The sequence below is a fragment of the Dermacentor silvarum genome, chromosome 2, assembly GCF_013339745.2.
Source record: "Dermacentor silvarum isolate Dsil-2018 chromosome 2, BIME_Dsil_1.4, whole genome shotgun sequence".
NCBI lineage: Eukaryota > Metazoa > Arthropoda > Arachnida > Ixodida > Ixodidae > Dermacentor > Dermacentor silvarum.
The window spans coordinates 177,657,914-177,675,457 of NC_051155.1; the positions used below are offsets into that span (position 1 = coordinate 177,657,914).

Genomic DNA, 17,544 nt, shown 5'->3' on the forward strand with positions numbered 1-17,544 from the left:
GATGAGGTCTATAAGAATAAGTACACATAAAAAAGAAGTCTATGATGATTAGAAATATCGTTGCCGTGGGGCAACGAATACGCAGTTCCCAAGATAATTAGCAGCAGCATCAGCAGCAAACGTGCGCTCTCTTACTGTCGAACTAAGATTGCGCTTAACTAAATTTCCACACTAAGCCGTGCATCCTCATAAATGAAGTGCCTGGCTCCTTTATCTTATAATTTTGCCTTTCTTAGCTGCTTTTCGTTCATACCTAGCATTGGTATCGCTTCGGCGGCCCGGCTTTAGCGGCCCGAAGCAGGAGACGGGCACACTCCTGGCACGTATACTAGTGGACTAACTTTGAAAGCAATACTTCTCAATTTTTACTCATGCCCGAACCAACGTTATGAAAAATAGCTATTAGTGCATACGCTTTCGAATTTTTAGTTCATGTTCTTTTACAGACGGACCACGGTGTCCTGCAACATGGGATGGATGGACTTGCTTCAAGGACACGCCCGCCGGAACGACAGTGCGAAAGCCATGTCCTGCGCACGCGTACTTCATCACTGAGAAGCCACAGTGCATCAGTAAGTAGCGGTCACTACATCTAGGCGCTTTGCATCGTATATCCTCGATTGGATTACCCGTCGTCCTACGAGTGCAGTACTTAAGTATAGACAGAAGAGCACCCTCACTATTAGTAACAGCGTAGCCTCTCACCCGCGTGTGTGCTGAGACTGCCCTTGTGATCTGTGTGGAGCTGACGCAATACGCCTGTAAATTGAAATCTACATAAACCGCCGAGACATATATGCTCCTTCGCCACTGCTCGGCTCCGCACGCTTTGGTATGCCAATGGCTTTCTTGTTGTTTACTCCCTGCAGACAAATGGGAATGTAGGCTACCATTACAGCCGGTAATCGCAAGAACCCACCATGGTTGTTTAGTGGCTTTGGTGTTGTGGTGCTAAGCACGAGGTCGTGGGATCAAATCCCGTCAATGGAGGCCACACTTCGATAGGGGGCAAAAAGCGAAAAACACCCGTGTACTTCGATTTAGGTGCACGTTAAAGGGCCCCAGGTAGTCCAGATTATTCCATAGTCCCCCACTACGGCGTGCCTGATAATCATATTGTGGTTTTGGCACGTAAACACGACACGCGGCTGGTGCCCGTCTATAGTCATAACTACTGTCGGTGTCACCGCTGCTCAGATTCGGTTCGCGGTATCACGCTCATGGATACAGTCGTCCTCAGCTCTCTCCATGGTGTCAGATATGACTGTGACGTCAAAGCTTTTCACAATGCTGTCCGAGGACTACGCAAGCCATGCGATCAGAATCTGAGAGCACACGCACAAGCTGCGACAATCTCTTGGGTCTACTGATTATTTTGTACAGCGAAGCTCTCTGTGGCTAGGACCCTGGATTTTATGGTGTCCACACGGAAGAACTTTCCCTTAATATATGAGAGTGAAAGAGCCTACAACAAAAGCAAACGCATATCGCCGCTTGCATCGGAGCTTGGTTTAACGGCCAGCTGCGTCTAAAGCGATGTCTCTCTGTGAATGTTTGACAAATTGCATGACGTAGTGCGCGTACTACGTCACTACATAGTCACTACGTCACTACGTCACTACGTGCACACTACACCTTATCAGGTGACCAAGGAGAAAAGGTTAGCTTTCCTCGGTGCAACCACGTGAACGTGCTCGTGACACTGCTCACGCGTTCGTCGTCGTCGTCTGCTTCTACAGCTGGCTACGTTGCAGCTCATCATACCAGTGTAGAATTTCACTTCTCATCTGTCGTCGGAATGGGGAGGCCGCGTTTACGGGTGTATGAGCCATTGCTTAAGAGGGTATGGCCGTCTAACGGGACGGACAGATTTAATAACGGGGGTGATACGCGAATGTGTGTGCGTACATGACGTCACGATGACCACCGATTAGGACAATAATTATGTTCGTACCCTTGTGCAAAATGCTGTGTCACTTCTGTAGCGTGCGATAAACAGCTTCGCTGGTGAGTTAACTTCACAGAATGGAATGGCTCATGAACTTGTTTTTGTTTTTTTTTTTTGTTTTTGGGGGGGGGGGGGGCTGCCAAGTTGGGGGCGCGGCCCTTACATTAGTACGGCCCTAACATGAGTGTGGCCCAAACATGAGTGCGGCTATTAGTCGAGTATATACGGTATTCTTCCTAAAACCTACACAACAATTTATCGCACGCTGACAGAAGCTCCGATTATGCAGGCTCTCGGGCTAAACCTTTATTCCGAGTAAATTGCGTAAGTGGAGAAGCCGAGAATTGCCAGCATCAGTTCGTGGCTGTGAGTAGGCCTCGAGATTGGAGAGTGGTTCCCCGTTAGGCAGGGGGTGGCCCGCACACTAACCAATTAGCTCTACGCATAATTTTGGACTTCCGCGCGTTTATCTGCCTTTATGGTTTTTTTACTCAGCCAGTTGTGTTCCCGCTATACGGTTTTTCTTCTTTGGTGTGGTTCTTCTACGCTATACCACGCGTCTTCTCTATCTTATCGTGGTCATGACTCTCGCCACCTACTTTCCTACGGCATCTCCATGCCACGTCTGGACAGCAAAGGCAGCTAGAGGAAACGAGTAGGGAATCTTGTTTCATGGAGTAAACAGAAACTTCTTACAGGTAAATGAAACAGAATACTTCAGGGAACAGGCACCTGTGAGGATTTTGCATCAGGAGACAAATGACAAATCACTGTATTTTCTACTGCTGTGTTGCGTACAAAATGAAAGAGGCCTGAATATCAGGCGAAATTTAGCTGTACAAGTAGCGAGAACTGGCGAGTATAAACGTGTTCATGATCTCTCGGCGCAACGACTAGACACGGGTGAAAAATAGTAGGCAATCGCAGGTGCTGTCTGTGATTGTCGCTTCTTTTTCGTATTTGTCTAGTTGTTGCGCCGACCGATCATGAAATCTAAGTCACTTGACGATGGATTTGAGCCGCTTTAATAAAGCGGTACAGTGGGAACAGGATTGACATGGTGTGACATTTGTCTGACATTTCGTAGCAGGTAATAATAAGGGGTCGCGCTCTGACAGTATAAACCACTTAAACGAGCGTTCCATTACGCGCGGTTAATGTGACTTGGAGTGCAGGTTTTCCTTTTCTTTTCCTTTGGGAGAAAACTTTCTGCTAAACCACAACAATATTAGGACATGTTATACTGCAACGGCAGCACACCACGCGTGTTTGCCACGACGGGTATACGTAAGGCATCTCAGGACGCCTCCGAAGAACGCAGAAATCGTTGGTATAATGTTATGGTTATCAATGCAGCAGTACAACCCCTCCCCCATAAATAAATAAAAAAATAAACAAAGCTTCGATAACCAACAAGAAGGCAAGAGACGTTAGTCTAAAAGGCGGAATATAGCAAATGGACAAATAAGGTTCACTGAGGACCGGACGGAGCTTTGCGGAGCAACATGCTTCGAAACTAACGCATACTTCGGAAAGAACAAGAAAAGCCTAATGCTACGAAGCTGCTCTTTAGGCCATCTGCTTTAACTGCTTTATATGGGTCCGGGAACAAAACTACCATATAAATACTATAATCTAGTTGGTGGAATATTGTGTTTTTTTTTTCTTTTTTTTTCTATTGTCTAAGAGGAAATCGCATGAAGCAACCCATCAGTATGCTTCGCGGAATTGCATCCGCGTTAGCATGCGCTTCCTTCCTTCCGTCCTCCCCACCCCCGCTTTTTTTTTTCGCTTTCAGAATGTCTGCGTCTCCATGCCTGAACTACACCAACTACACCTAGACGGCTCATGTTACCTACATGAGCCGAAGCCCTTCCAATTTTAATACTGCGCATCACTTGTGTTACAGAGACTTCGAAAAAGATTTGCTGGGACAACGGCACGTGGTACTACAGCCAGGAGTACGGCAAGGAGTACACCTTCTATGACTGCGGTTCTCTCGAGGTTTGTCAAAAATTGCGAACTACAGGCTCGCTACAGTACTCGAGGGTGCGTGTCATGCGCGGGGAGATTGCAAACGCGTGAATCATAAGTTGATGAATCAAAGTTCATTTTCTACCGCAATTACAGAGTTGTACTTGTGTACGTATCCGGAACAAGGAGAAAGCTATGAATTTGCACTTTGCTAGTTACAATTTTAACCACTGACAACAGAGTAACATGACAGGAGGCTGTTTCAATTCTAAAGTTCCAGGGACACAAAAGCGCTCGATACGCGAGGAAAGAAGTGAGTGAGTGAGTGAGTGAGTGAGTGAGTGAGTGAGTGAGTGAGTGAGTGAGTGAGTGAGTGAGTGAGTGAGTGAGTGAGTGAGTGAGTGAGTGAGTGAGTGAGTGAGTGAGTGAGTGAGTGAGTGAGTGAGTGAGTGAGTGAGTGAGTGAGTGAGTGAGTGAGTGAGTGAGTGAGTGAGTGAGTGAGTGAGTGAGTGAGTGAGTGAGTCAGTGAGTCAGTGAGTGAGTCAGTGAGTGAGTGAGACACATTTCCGGTCCACTAGTGTGCACATTGAGAGTTTAGAAGAGAGAAGATAGGGGAAACAAGCAATTAAATGCAGACAGGTTAACCAGGTCTGCACAGGGGATGGAGGAAGGGAAGAAAGCGTGAATTGATGCTTTTTTAGTGTCGTAGGCTGATAAGAGGAATGGGCAAAAATAATGAGTGTGAGGTCCCAGAGAATCAATCGTTGACTGCAAGTAGTCACTATGCTTTAATAACACTCCTTGGAACAACATTGTTATGCGAGCGCAGTGGCTACTTCGTTAGAGCTGTACTGCTATCTCTAGATAAGTGCCGTCAAATAGGTTGGCTGAGTCGAAGCACGCACGTAAATGCGGCCGAAAAGACATCTTATTTTAAATACCAGAGTTGAAGTGGCGCCCAGCTCGTTGAACGTGCTTTCAAATATCTACTCCTCACGTTTTCTTCGTTTTGTGGCTTCCTCTTATGGACACGTACTTCGATGGCCATGTCTCCTGCAGTATCACCGTTCGATGACCATCTTCTCCATCGTTCTTCACTCCTTGTCCGTCGTCGTCCTCGTGCCGGCCATCGTCATCTTCTCCGTGTACAAGTACGTCGCACGACTTAATTTGTTCCCTTGCGCACTTCTGCGTAAAAGGTTTCGCAAGTGGCGCGATGCAAGTTGTATTCAATTGCCTTAGTAATAACAGCCAAACTATTATTTTAACAATATTTCTGGCTAAAACAAAGAAACTTAACATTTCAGTAGATTGCATCGATCTTGAATAAAATTTGTTCTGACGCTTAAGTCTCATTTTAATCGTGGGAAGTTGCTCCGCTTTGCGACCAAGGAAAAAATAGTGCTTAACATGCGCATTATTAGTGATTGATTTGCCACTTGCCTTTATTGAAAGCGGCATGCATCTGGGGGACTTGTGTGAAAAGAACCAATTATAAAGCGACTAGAAGCTGACACCATGTGCTTTTTAGAGAGAAAACAAATTAGTTAGATTGCGTAGGTGGTTCAAACGTGGGTTGAAACAAACAATAAGGCCTAAAAATACAGGAAAACTATTTTTCATAACGGTTTCTCGAAAACACACTACGAATCCATTTTATTTTATTTTATTTTGGAAATAAATGAAAATTCTAAAGCAAATGTTGGCGGACGCTATTGTTGCCGAATCTAATCGATTTAGAATGTATTAGGGGTGGCCTCCTCCGTGCGAAACTGTGAGAACAAGAGGCACAGTGGCTGGAAGCCAGCAAATATATATATATAGCTTAAAACATGCATTCCGTTTCGGGATGTCGTTTGGAATCATTTTGGGATGTTAGCTCGCTAATTTAGCTTTGCAACCTCCCCAACACCACATTTTATTTTGTACGCCGTTTCCCAACAAATACTGTACTTTGAATCACAAATTGATGATGTCCCTTGAAAAAAAAATGTCTACCTGTACACGCCAATGTAAAGGCGTACAATAACCCATTGCAACCTCCTACCGAATGTATACAGCAAACACATTTGAAACAGCAAAATATGTTTCGTCTTCGTGGTATGCGCAGGCAGCTGCAGGTTCATCGCATCTCGTTGCACAAAAACTTCTGTGTCGCCATGGTTCTGTACGACATCAGCGTCATCCTCGTGGACTCGGTCTTTATCCTGGACCACGTCAACGAGGAGAAGAACATCCGCGTCAACCAGAATCCGGTACGGCGCGCAGTTTCTCCTACGTCCAAACATAAACATCATAACCAACATCATTGTGTCTCTGTAGCTCGGCTCAAGAGGAATCAGTCGAGCGCATAATGTACGAACGTTCAGCGCAATATCAGAATGAGAACAGCCCTATTGAGGTGTGGCAGAGTTGACAGCCAACGGGAATAAACAGTAAGACCACTACGGCACAAGCGTTGTTCGAACACTGCGAAACAGTTCCAGCCCACCGACCGAGAAGCACCAGTGCAACGCTAAACATTGCGCTCTTGTCAATGCCTCGCGCATCCAGCGAAGCTGCCTAACTTTTTGGGGAGTTAAGAACATTTACGAACTCGATTTTATATTCGCAGATATTATGTTTAGAAAGTTCTTAGTCGTCTTCAGCCTCAAATGTTGTTGCAATAACTCAAGCCATTTAACTAATAAATGAAAACCACCGAACGCGCAGCATTCATTTGGGGAAACTCCGAAATTTAGGAATGTCACCCGCAAAGCTGCAGAGGTAACCCGATAAGCGTTTCTCGGAAACAAAGATTCGCAACTTCAATAGCGAACCTCTCTTTCTGGGAAACCCGCATTGATCTTCCTTTGTATCGTTGTGCTACAGTCGAGTGGGTGACATTTCTCGCTTTCATGGACCTCCGTTCACCTTGCGGGGTTTCCGCAGAACTTATTTGCCATTTTTAGGGAGAACATGGTTTATAACGCGGTCTCTGTGTAGCAACTTTTCAGAAGGCACCATCATCACAGGAACTAAGGTTGCTGAAGACCAAGGAAAAAATAAAATAAAAAGTATATAGAGAGAACTGTCAGTATGAACTACTCCATTATTTGCACTTGAATTCGGTAACACATTTTAGTTTCTGTTGCCTCGTCTGTATTTCTTTAACACAGAGCCTGTGCAAGGTGCTCTACACCCTCTCACGCTACTTCCGGTTGTGCCAGTATGCTTGGATGTTCTGCGAAGGCTTCTACTTGCACAAGCTGATCGCCTCCGCATTTGCCGAGCAGAAGTCGCTTCTAGTCTTCTACGTCGTCGGATGGGGTGAGAAAATGTGCACCAGAACCTTGCACGGAATCGGTGCTTCGTTTTCTTTTTTTCATCCGTTCCAGCTTTCGTATCAAAAAGTGAACTTAACAGGTTGTCCGGTTCAAGTCCGAGATATAAATATTTCTTTGCACCTGCATGAATATGAGATTCGCATTCCAAACTCCAAATGCAGTGTTTATGCAGAAAGAAGTCCTTTAAAAAAATCTTAATCAGTCAAATGTTCAATTCCCCCTGAACCATATAGGAATGAGACAAGATAGTCAGGAGTAGAGAGAGAGAGAGGGAGAAGAAAGGAAAGATCCGGTTTGCTACCCTACGCTGGGGAGAGATGAGAGGCGGAGGTAAAGCGATAGGAAAGTAGAGAGAGAGGAAGAGAGCACAGATGGTAACTGGTCACAGCCGGTCACTGTCACCGCATACTATCACCGCACAGCACAGTAGCACTTGTACCACTGTAAGCATCAGTTCAGGCTACAGCCGCTTGTCTAAGTATGTTGTCCTTAAAAACTGCAACAGTGTACGCATATTAGCAGTGAAGTATGGGTTTGGAAAGCAGTGCACAAATTGATGCTGACACCTAAATGACGCCTTCGCGGCCGTTCGGTGTTCGGTTTTTATCGAGCGGCCGTAAGAGGGCTGTTCACTCTACGACTGGTAGATGTGTTTGAATCGCCGCTACTACAGAACTCGTTATCAAATTCATCATATACATATACTTATAACTTATACTTATAAATTAAAGCGGCGATAATTGAAACCGTACTCAGTGGCAAAAGCAGTACCTACACTTGAAACGTGAAGCGTGTCACTTATTTGAATCTGTCAAAACGCTTGGGCAACCTTAAAATGTGCATATCACACCAATATTGTAACAGTAATCTATCACTCATTCAACAATGTATCGCAGTATATACACTCTGCAGTGTATATAGCCGACAAAATTCTATCAACATCACTAGCTATAAAATTCAGTATGCCTAAGGCCCGTTACTTTGTCACAAGCACCCATGAAATGAAGTTAAATAATAGACCGCCTACAGATAAGAAATTGAGGGAGTATTGCCTTCTTTTTTCATTTTTTTTTGCCTCATCGTGTTAACTTAAATTGAAACTTTACTCAGAGAATATTCCTACTGCTTGCTTTTTTTTCTGTAACCTGGTATTGAGAACCTATTGATGCTCAAATTTCTTGGTATCCGGGTGCCGAGATTGCTTTCATAAATGTTGGTTAATCTACAACGGTGTGGGTCTTCTTTCAGGTCTCGACATCGATCATAAGTGTAGCGTAGAGACTGCTGATATCGACAAGGTAGTTCCACTAAGTTCCTTTTTTTTTGTCTTCTTTACTTTTGTGTTTGCGTGCTCACACAACCAGGTCGCTATCCGTCAACGTTAAAGTTGAGGCCCCTTCGTCCGCATTTCTATTCTACTTGCATGGTGTATTTCCCTTCTTCTCGAAGGCCGCCAAATGCCGTCTACACACAGAACGTCGTTCATCAGATGTTTTCACTTTGATGAAAAAAAAACAAGAACAAAGCTACTTTTACTATAATAATACTCCACTGCCATCGCGCATCTAAGCCACCGGTCACTCCGTTACCCATTTTACCTTTTGTCTACCAACGTGGTTCGATTTATTTTTTATAACTCCTAAAGATTGATGATGCGATGATTCCTTTTCCTATCCCAGCCCGCGATGACGCCTAGTGCAAGCCTTGCCGAAGTAGCTCAATACAGCGGTGACGAGTTTTGGCGTCGTTACCGATGCTTTAACTTTCCCAGCTATAGTTACTTCTTCCCTTTTTTTTTATCTTGAACCTTTCCTGTACATTCATTTTTTTTCTTTTTTCCCCACGGCAGGTTAGCCAGCTGGATATATCCACAGTTTAACTTCGCTGTCTTTCACTTCCTGATTTCTCTCTCTCACTCAGGTGTCGTATCTTTTTCACTTGGTGACTGCATGTGGAGGCGGTGGGTGTAAACTGTCGATTTTCTCGCTGGACAATACCGGAGCAACTGGGGATTTGTCCTTTGTCTGAAGGACAAGAAGAGGCTGGAAATACGGTTGATGCCTGCTACGATATTAAGGAGCGATCATCAAAGAGAGTAACAGTAGCAGCAGTGTCACGGAAATCTACAGCGTAATCGAACATTTCAGCCCACATTGGCGCTTCTTGATCACTTGTCGACAATCTATTGTGTAGAAGTAGTTAAAGGTTGTTACACGCGAAATCTTGGGTGAGGAACAGCAAAGCGAATAATGTTTACCTCTCTTGTTCTTGTATAGCTTTCAGCAATGCGAATGAAATATGCAACGATGTGTATTAATACATAAAATCAAATCTAACCATGAAAAAGTACTAAGAAATAGAGACTTGGAGTCCACCACAAAGCGAAGTGGAGGTCATCAGTTACTTTCTCTGCCTGTAATTATTCAATTAGCAAGGTGGACTTACTGGCTGCCAACATTTAACTTATTTTAGTAGACTTCCAAGAGCAAATATTCAAACGTTTATAGGAGATCAATTGCTTACTCACCGGCGTATTCATCGATTGAACGGACACTTATTTAAAGGGACTGACAACTGGCCAGAATGTGTTGTGAGACGTCGATGAAAATGAAATGAGCATGATTTATAGTGATAGAATCTAGCACGCTGCTGGGGATTTAATTAGTAATTATAATTTTAAACTGACAAATAGGACTCAAAAACTAGTAATTGGCTCGGCCTGGCGGTGAAGTTTCGGTACTTCGGAAGTAGTATATGAGATTACTGTACGCAAGTGAGTCTGCTGATTATGAGGAGGACTCGCACCTAAATTTCTAGGATTGCCTCAAAATGTATATCATTTTAAATGATGACCTTCGGCAAGGTGAGCTGTTAAGCAAAGAAGTAGAAACTAGCGTTTCCTGTTTAGCGAGGCATTTGGACTGCGCATTTTTTTTTTTTTTGAACAACCGAAGTATGGGTGAGGGACCGACCATTATCTCAAGAAAAAATACATCAGAAAGAAAAAAAGGCGATAATAAACATAAGTATGTTTGCACACTCTCATGTTTTCTTTGTACACTAAGAGAAGTAAGTAATCTGTGTCTCTGTGAATCAAAGGAAGTGAACAAGGCTGCATTGTACCTGACATGAAGTGACAGAAGCGTTAATTGATAAGCCTGTATTTGTCGAAGACAGCGTTGCGTTTCATGCGGCGTTAATTTTTCAGGGTAATTTGATTGTCATCTCTCGACATCGCATATGGTGGCGTAAATCTGAAAGATAATGAAGGTGCTGAACAAAGAACCAGGACGATAAATATGCATTTCTCGTCCAGGTTGCCCGGCCATCTTCGTGAGCATCAGCGCCATCTTGCGAGCCGTGCGGACGGGCCACCCGTAAGTAAAGTTCACTAGCGTTTTGTTTTGCCCCTCGACAGCAGCTTCCGCGCTCGTCGATTAATTATTTAGCCTTTAGTCGCCCGTTAATTTTCTGCACAAGAACACCCAAAAATTCGTGCCGCTCAAGCAACGTTTGACGTAATCTGATTTGTTATGTACATAGTTTGCAAGTGGCAATAGTTCTTCAAAACAGGCGGGAGTTTAAATAAACATAGTTCCAGGGCATTAATTAGCATAAGCCTAAAAGAAAAAAAAAGAAAACCATAACAATTCTTACTGGGGATGTATTGAATTAACTATTGGAGTCGCGGCTCTGTAAGCAGTGGCTGAACATTTTCTGGTCACACGGCCAAATAAAAAATAAATTGCGTGAAAGTAACCCACTACTGCATGTGTGTGAATTTAGGGGCAGGTTCTATTACAATCTCATTCATTCGCTGTTTTCTTTTTTTTTTGTGCGTACCACAGAGAGTTACAGGCAGAAAGTCGCCGCTTCTATCACTATGCGCGTTTTACTTTAAATAGTGAGAAACTCCTTGCTGATCATTTCTGACACCATGCGAGCCACCAAGGCAAGTTACAAGTCTTAACCAGACCACCGTCATCGCCACCTTCATTTACTTTATCCCGAGCTTCGATTCAGGATACCGTCAAACATCCAAAGAATCCTCGTAAGCCTTATGCGCAGATCGAGACTTGGCACGGCCTTTACCCAAGACTATCACCACCTTATTGGCGACGGACTGTGATAACTACATTGTACCATGGATTATGGACCATGTGCTTTGTGTGTTCCCGCTGTACTGTCGAGAAAAACAGCCAATGAAGGAATATTTTCCAGGTATTCACAACCGGTCACTGTCCTAAAGCCTTCGTTTAGGTTAGGCCAAAAATGCTGCACGTGCCAGGCAATGAAGTGCATCCTGGCTTTTTGAGAGATAGTAAACAGGATATACGAATGTAATAACCATTAGCGTATTTTTTCATGCCTTTTCTCTGCATATTATCATCCTTACTTTCACCCTCACCTTTCATTCTCCATCCCCTCTACCCCGAGGATGAATAGCAGGGTTGACAAAGTAGCTAAACCCAACCTCTCAGCTTGTATCTAATAATAATTCTCGCTCTCTCCTTGCTGATCAAACGACAATGCGTTATCCGTGATTGAGCTGCAATTTCATTGTAGTGTAAAATCTTGTCATACTTGTTTCGACTGCCGTTCATCCTGAACTCTTTATAATGGCACGGAAAATCCTATGGGGAGAGTATCCAGGTAGTAGCATTGGTGGTGCCAGCTGCAGTCCCAGAGAAGTCAGGATAACTGCACCGTATATTTATATTATTGTCTTCTCTGAAAAACACGGAACGCGCATTGAGTTCTTCTAAGAATTGTGCGCACATTCTAGTTTATTCGGCCGGAAGGTTCTCGGACATCTTTAAATGAACTTTAAAAAATCACATAAAACATACTGCGAAGAAGTGCCGCAAAAGCACGCCGGGTCGTCCCTAGCTATCATGCTAACCTTGGTTCGTCACTGTGTTCTTCCGCCACTAGAAGAGCATGTCTCCCTCAATATACTTCAGAGCGCGTTTTCACAATTTCCGATGCTCTGTTGTGAAACATAGTGTTTTGAGGCACTTCTGAAAAAGCTGTTTCTCCAAATGAACATCTTTTAACTAAATGATCTTTTCAGTGACCAAGGTGGTCAGTCTAGTGGGTTTTAAGCACTCTTGTAGAAACAAAGTGAAGCATGGGAATAGTAAGGGTCTACGCACTTTTCTTATGCCGTACGTGTACAACGTAATGACAAGTAGAGTTGGCTTCCTGAAAAATTTTGGCATTATCAGTTTTCACGTATGAAACAAGCATGGGAGCTTACAAACGCATTTTTAAACGGTATGAGGCTTAAAGCACCTCAAAACAAACTCTGAAAGAAACCTAATTGGTGTCATGGCCACAGATCAGGAAAAAGTGGATCTGATGACAACCCATTTACGTCCAGTATCCAGTCTGACATAAAAATAAACACGAGTGAGCGTGGGTAAGAATGCCCAAATTTATATATATAAGTACAAACGCAATGGGCAACAAAGAGCACGAGAAGAAACAGAACAAGGCAGAGAAGTATCCATGATGTGAGAAAGTAAAAGTAATGGAGGACACGTAGTAAATGACGCCGCCTTGGAACCGAAGCACACGGTAGTCACGAAAGGCGTTCATCACACCCATGGGAGTTCTGTTTGTAGAAAATTTTGTGCAATGGCATTGTGCAGTGAAATTTGAGCGTTTGTTGTCAACTCTTGCCAATAAACACGAAGCAGAGTGAATGCAAATGTAATGGTTTTTTTTTAGTTCTCGTTTGGTCAATTACAGTGCGTTTGTTTTCATTCCCTTACAGAGAAGACTCCAGGTGAGTTCACAAGGAAAATACGTAACCTATGGGCTTGAGCTCACTTCGCTAACATGCCACTTGATGTGGCTGCTGATAAGTTTGCATGCTGATTTCAATCCGTAGCGATATTTGGGTCTGGCTTGAATGATGCAGCATCCAGTCATAACAAATTGCGACTGTTAACAATTGCTTCTTTTGATCTTGGTTTGTGTAGTGTCGTAAAAACCACTTCATATTTGGTACTTGACAACTGTTGCCAATCCAGTCATGTAAAGCACGTGCTCACTGACATTAGATGCCTGCGACATGTTGCACGTCTTATGAGAGTGAGCAGCACGATCATAACAACAGTCATAAGAATGTTGGCCAGTGTGCACAATACATCACGTACTTTCGCTGTTTTATGGAAGAGCAGGTCACATTTTATGCTTCCCAGTACAAATCACTGATCTTTCCGGTATCGAGCGGCATATGGGGCCTTGTGTGGGCTCATCACCATCTTTTATTTCGGTGTCAAGGCAAGCTATGATGCAGACGCTTGTCTCATTTTGTTAGTGCTTGTTGGGAACGTCGCAAAGCGGCTGACGTTATATGCGCAGCAAAAGGTTATTGAGCAACAAAACATATCTAAAGTGTTGTCAAGTTTAGCCTGCCGCGGAACACAAACATGCAGTTTGAATAAACGTGTGGCATCATGGCGTGTATATGTTCGCAAATTCTGAAAATTTTGTACCGTGTTTTCATATTATTGTGATTCTGATTGAGCTCCACTCTCTATTAAGATCTACAACTCCGCAGTAAACACAATATGGAACTAAAATGATCAAGTTGTAGTCGTACAACCAAAGCGTAGAAGTACATAATTAAATAACATGATCGCACTCTCTTTTTCAAGATAAATTGCATAATAACCTCTTCCATCGTAAACGCACAAAAAGTGATACGACATACACACTGCATGGTACTTACCTGTTGATGCTTGGAAATGCACGACGGAAATATTGGATGCTCGAACATAGTTAACTGCTAGGTTATGGTGGTGCATGGAATGCTTGCCTCGCATTCTATAGCATGGCGGACAGGCTGCTCGTTGCGGTTCTGCCTGGACTCGTTAAGATCAGTCTGTCAGAGACATAACACACTTACCACCTGTCACGCATGGTCTGCGATCTCTACGGCACGATCTCGGTCTTTGCTCTGTCGCAGTTGCTGGATGGACAACGTAGAAGGATATAACTGGATCACCTTGGCTCCAGGCTTGTTCTGTCTGTTTGTGAGTATATTTCGTGCCCATTGTGCGATGAACCTCGTGCTCTTGCAGAGGAAGTTGAATGTGCAATGGAACCCTGCTAATACGATCGGGCGTATGCGCGAAAAATAGATATACAAGTTAATTCGATAAATACCCAAACTTGCTTATAAAAAACTTGAACAAACTTTTGTGGCGCGTCTCTTATATGCGAATCTGCTAACGCTAGTGAAGAAACGAAGCCATGCCGAAATCCATTTAATGTGAACAAAACTCCGCGCGTAGTAGGTAGTAATGATTGCCTGTTGCTTGAACTCTTCTGCGGCATCAGTAAGAATGGCGATCTCTATAAATGCGCAAGATAGTGGAGACCTGCACCAGTCCGCGTTCCTCGATCTCGGATAACTATCAGTGTAGCATATTGTCACCTGCAAGGGCTTGTTCAATGTCGCCACTGTTTTCTAATTATTATTTTATTTTAGATTTATTTATCAGTTTGTCCCAATTTCCCGACACGGGACGCCCCGAGTTCTATATATCCAGTGCCCAGTTAACTATGAGAGAGTTATTTACATACATATGGGTCACCATGTTTCAGGAACATAATAAAAAGAATAATTCGCTTTATCCAGGCTCATTATATGCGGGTTTGACACTAAAACAAGACATTAAATGTTATATTACAGTATTTTTAGGACAAGGTGGGTCAGATCTCGGTTGTGTTCAATGTATGCGCTCAGACATGAGTAAGAGCCATTGTACGCTACTTTATAATTCCTTTGACAATCCACTGCACAGACCGTCATGACTTCGAACAAAGCTCACCTGCGAGCGATGTATTCCGTCCTAGCATCATGCCGAATTTGTTTGCTGGTGATCTAGCACTAAATTAACAAGTCAGGCACACTCTGTCCGTAGAACACCCAATACTATATGTGCTTTGGTAAACGGAGTGCTGCTGTGATCACAGCAGCAGTTTGGAGCAAAATTCCTTTGACAGCCCACTGCACGGACCATCATGACTTAGAACAAAGCATGCTTGCGAGCGCCGTATTCCGACCTAGCATCATGCCGAACTTGTTTTGGGGGGATCTAGCACTAAATAAAGAAGTCAGGCACAATCTGTCCGTAGAACACCCAATGCTATAGCTGCTTTGGTAAACTGAATGCTGCTGGGATCACAGCAGGTTACCTTTTTGTGACTACGGGCTAAGGGCCTGTATTCCTGAAATCTCTTACGCTACAATTGTTTGTAAAAGTAAATTCCAGCAAATCTTGTTGCTGGACATATTGTTAGCGAATGCGGCTGATCAATTACTTCCGAACGTGACGACGACTCTATCACGAAGGCTGTGCGACGACGATTGTTTTACAACGGCGACACGACGAGAATCAGATGAGCAAGTTGTAATGCCGATGATGCGACGACCAAGACAACATGGCGACCACGAGCACACACCTACTGGCCCAAGATATTAGAAAATGTGGACCACTGGGTCGGCGTAGATGGTGTGGCGACGACAGCATGAGGAGAGTCAGATTATGAAGCTGAAATGACAACGATTGTATGACCATGACGGCATCACAATGGCGGTTTGTCAAAGAATGCATGACGACCGTATGACGGCAATGGCGTGACGAAGAGGGCATGGCGAGAATCAGATAACAATGGTGAAATCACGACGATACAATGACCACGACGGCATCACGACCACGAGCCCATAATTAGTGGCCCGAGCTATTACACAACTTGGTCCACGGGGTCAGGGCGTGACGACGATGGCATGACGAGAGTGAGATCACGAAGCTGGAATGACGACGATGGAACGACCACGACGGCATCACGAGCAGGAGCGCATGCCTAGTGACTCAAGCAAGCAGACAACTTGCTCCACCGGGTGATTGATTGATTGACTGATTGACAGACAGACAGACAGACAGACAGACAGACAGACAGACAGACAGATAGATAGATAGATAGATAGATAGATAGATAGATAGATAGATAGATAGATGGATAGATAGATAGATAGATAGATAGATAGATAGATAGATAGATAGATAGATAGATAGATAGATAGATAGATAGATAGATAGATAGATAGATAGATAGATAGATAGATAGATAGGAAAACAGGCAGGCAGGCTCCAAACGGCAGAAGGCAAATAATGCTATTCGCATTATAACTTCATAAAGACCAGGACAACGGGAGCCCCGCGCGTATACAGGGTGTTTTTTTTTTTTGTTTTTTTTTAGCTGCACCAAATTTATAAAATGAGAAAAATATATATCTTGGTCACGTTATCTTTACCATTCGAGTGGGCGGATTGACGGCCTCTAGTTACAGAGCAATTTCCGCACTTACGTGCGTAATTAGCCAAGTTATGCTAATTAACTTTCTAATTATCAACAATAGGTGGCTACAGCAAATGAGTACTTTGGAGCCCGTCCTCGACACTACCTATCCCAACGATAAAATTTTGAATAGCGGAGTTCATGTGGCAGCTACGTGAACAATTTCCGCCTTGGCAGGCTCCTTGAAACCGAAACTGGTCGCAAAAAGATCGTCTGGGTGGTCGATGTCGCCGCTCCCGTGCCTTTCGTCACGTCTCCGAGGTAAGCGCCGGTCCGGCCCCGCGAGCAGCTTGCGTTATCATCTGCGGCGTTCTCAGTCGACGCTACAGACTGATATGACGGCTTGCCTGTAGTATCTAAAAGCCCAAGGAGCTAAAGCCCCTATATTTATAAATATAGGGGCTTTACAAGGAGCGGAGTTGGCGCACCAGCGCAACGTGGCGCCCGACGGAATGACGAAGTAAATTTGGCGGCCTGCCGGCATTGAAGCGGTAGCCCAACGCCGCAGACAGCAAGGAGATAACGCAAGCTGCTCGTTGGGCCGCACCGGCGGTGGCCTCGGAGACGTCAGGAAAGGCGAGGGGGGCGGCGACATCGACGACCCAGACGCTCTTCATGCGCTCTTCTTGCGGCCAGTTTCGGTTTCAAGCAGCCTGCCAAGGGCAACTAATTGTTCGCGTAGCTCCCACATGGACTCCGCTATTCAAAATTTGATGGTTGGGATAGATAGTGTCGAGAACTGGCCCCAAAGTACTCATTTGCTGTAGCCACCTATAGTTGATAATTAGAAAGTTAATTAGCGTAACTTCGCTAATTACGCACATACGTGCGGAAATGGCTCTGTATCTAGAGGCCGCCAATCCGTACACTCGAATGGTAAACATAACGTGACCAAGATTTACATTTTTATTATTTAAA

The 17,544-nt window shown here is 44.2% G+C and overlaps 1 protein-coding gene across 2 annotated transcripts in view; it reads left to right on the forward strand.

The window, feature by feature from the left end:
- The window catches only part of LOC119442193 (calcitonin gene-related peptide type 1 receptor), a 123,804-nt gene that overhangs the window by 95,398 nt on the left and 10,862 nt on the right, over positions 1-17,544 (forward strand). For both annotated transcript variants that reach the window (XM_037706971.2, XM_049661953.1), the window contains exons 7-13: positions 447-572; positions 3,858-3,952; positions 4,982-5,073; positions 6,033-6,177; positions 7,081-7,231; positions 10,565-10,625; positions 14,228-14,294. In XM_037706971.2, coding sequence (XP_037562899.1) covers positions 447-572; positions 3,858-3,952; positions 4,982-5,073; positions 6,033-6,177; positions 7,081-7,231; positions 10,565-10,625; positions 14,228-14,294 — 737 coding nt within the window. The remainder of the gene's footprint in view (positions 1-446; positions 573-3,857; positions 3,953-4,981; positions 5,074-6,032; positions 6,178-7,080; positions 7,232-10,564; positions 10,626-14,227; positions 14,295-17,544) is intronic.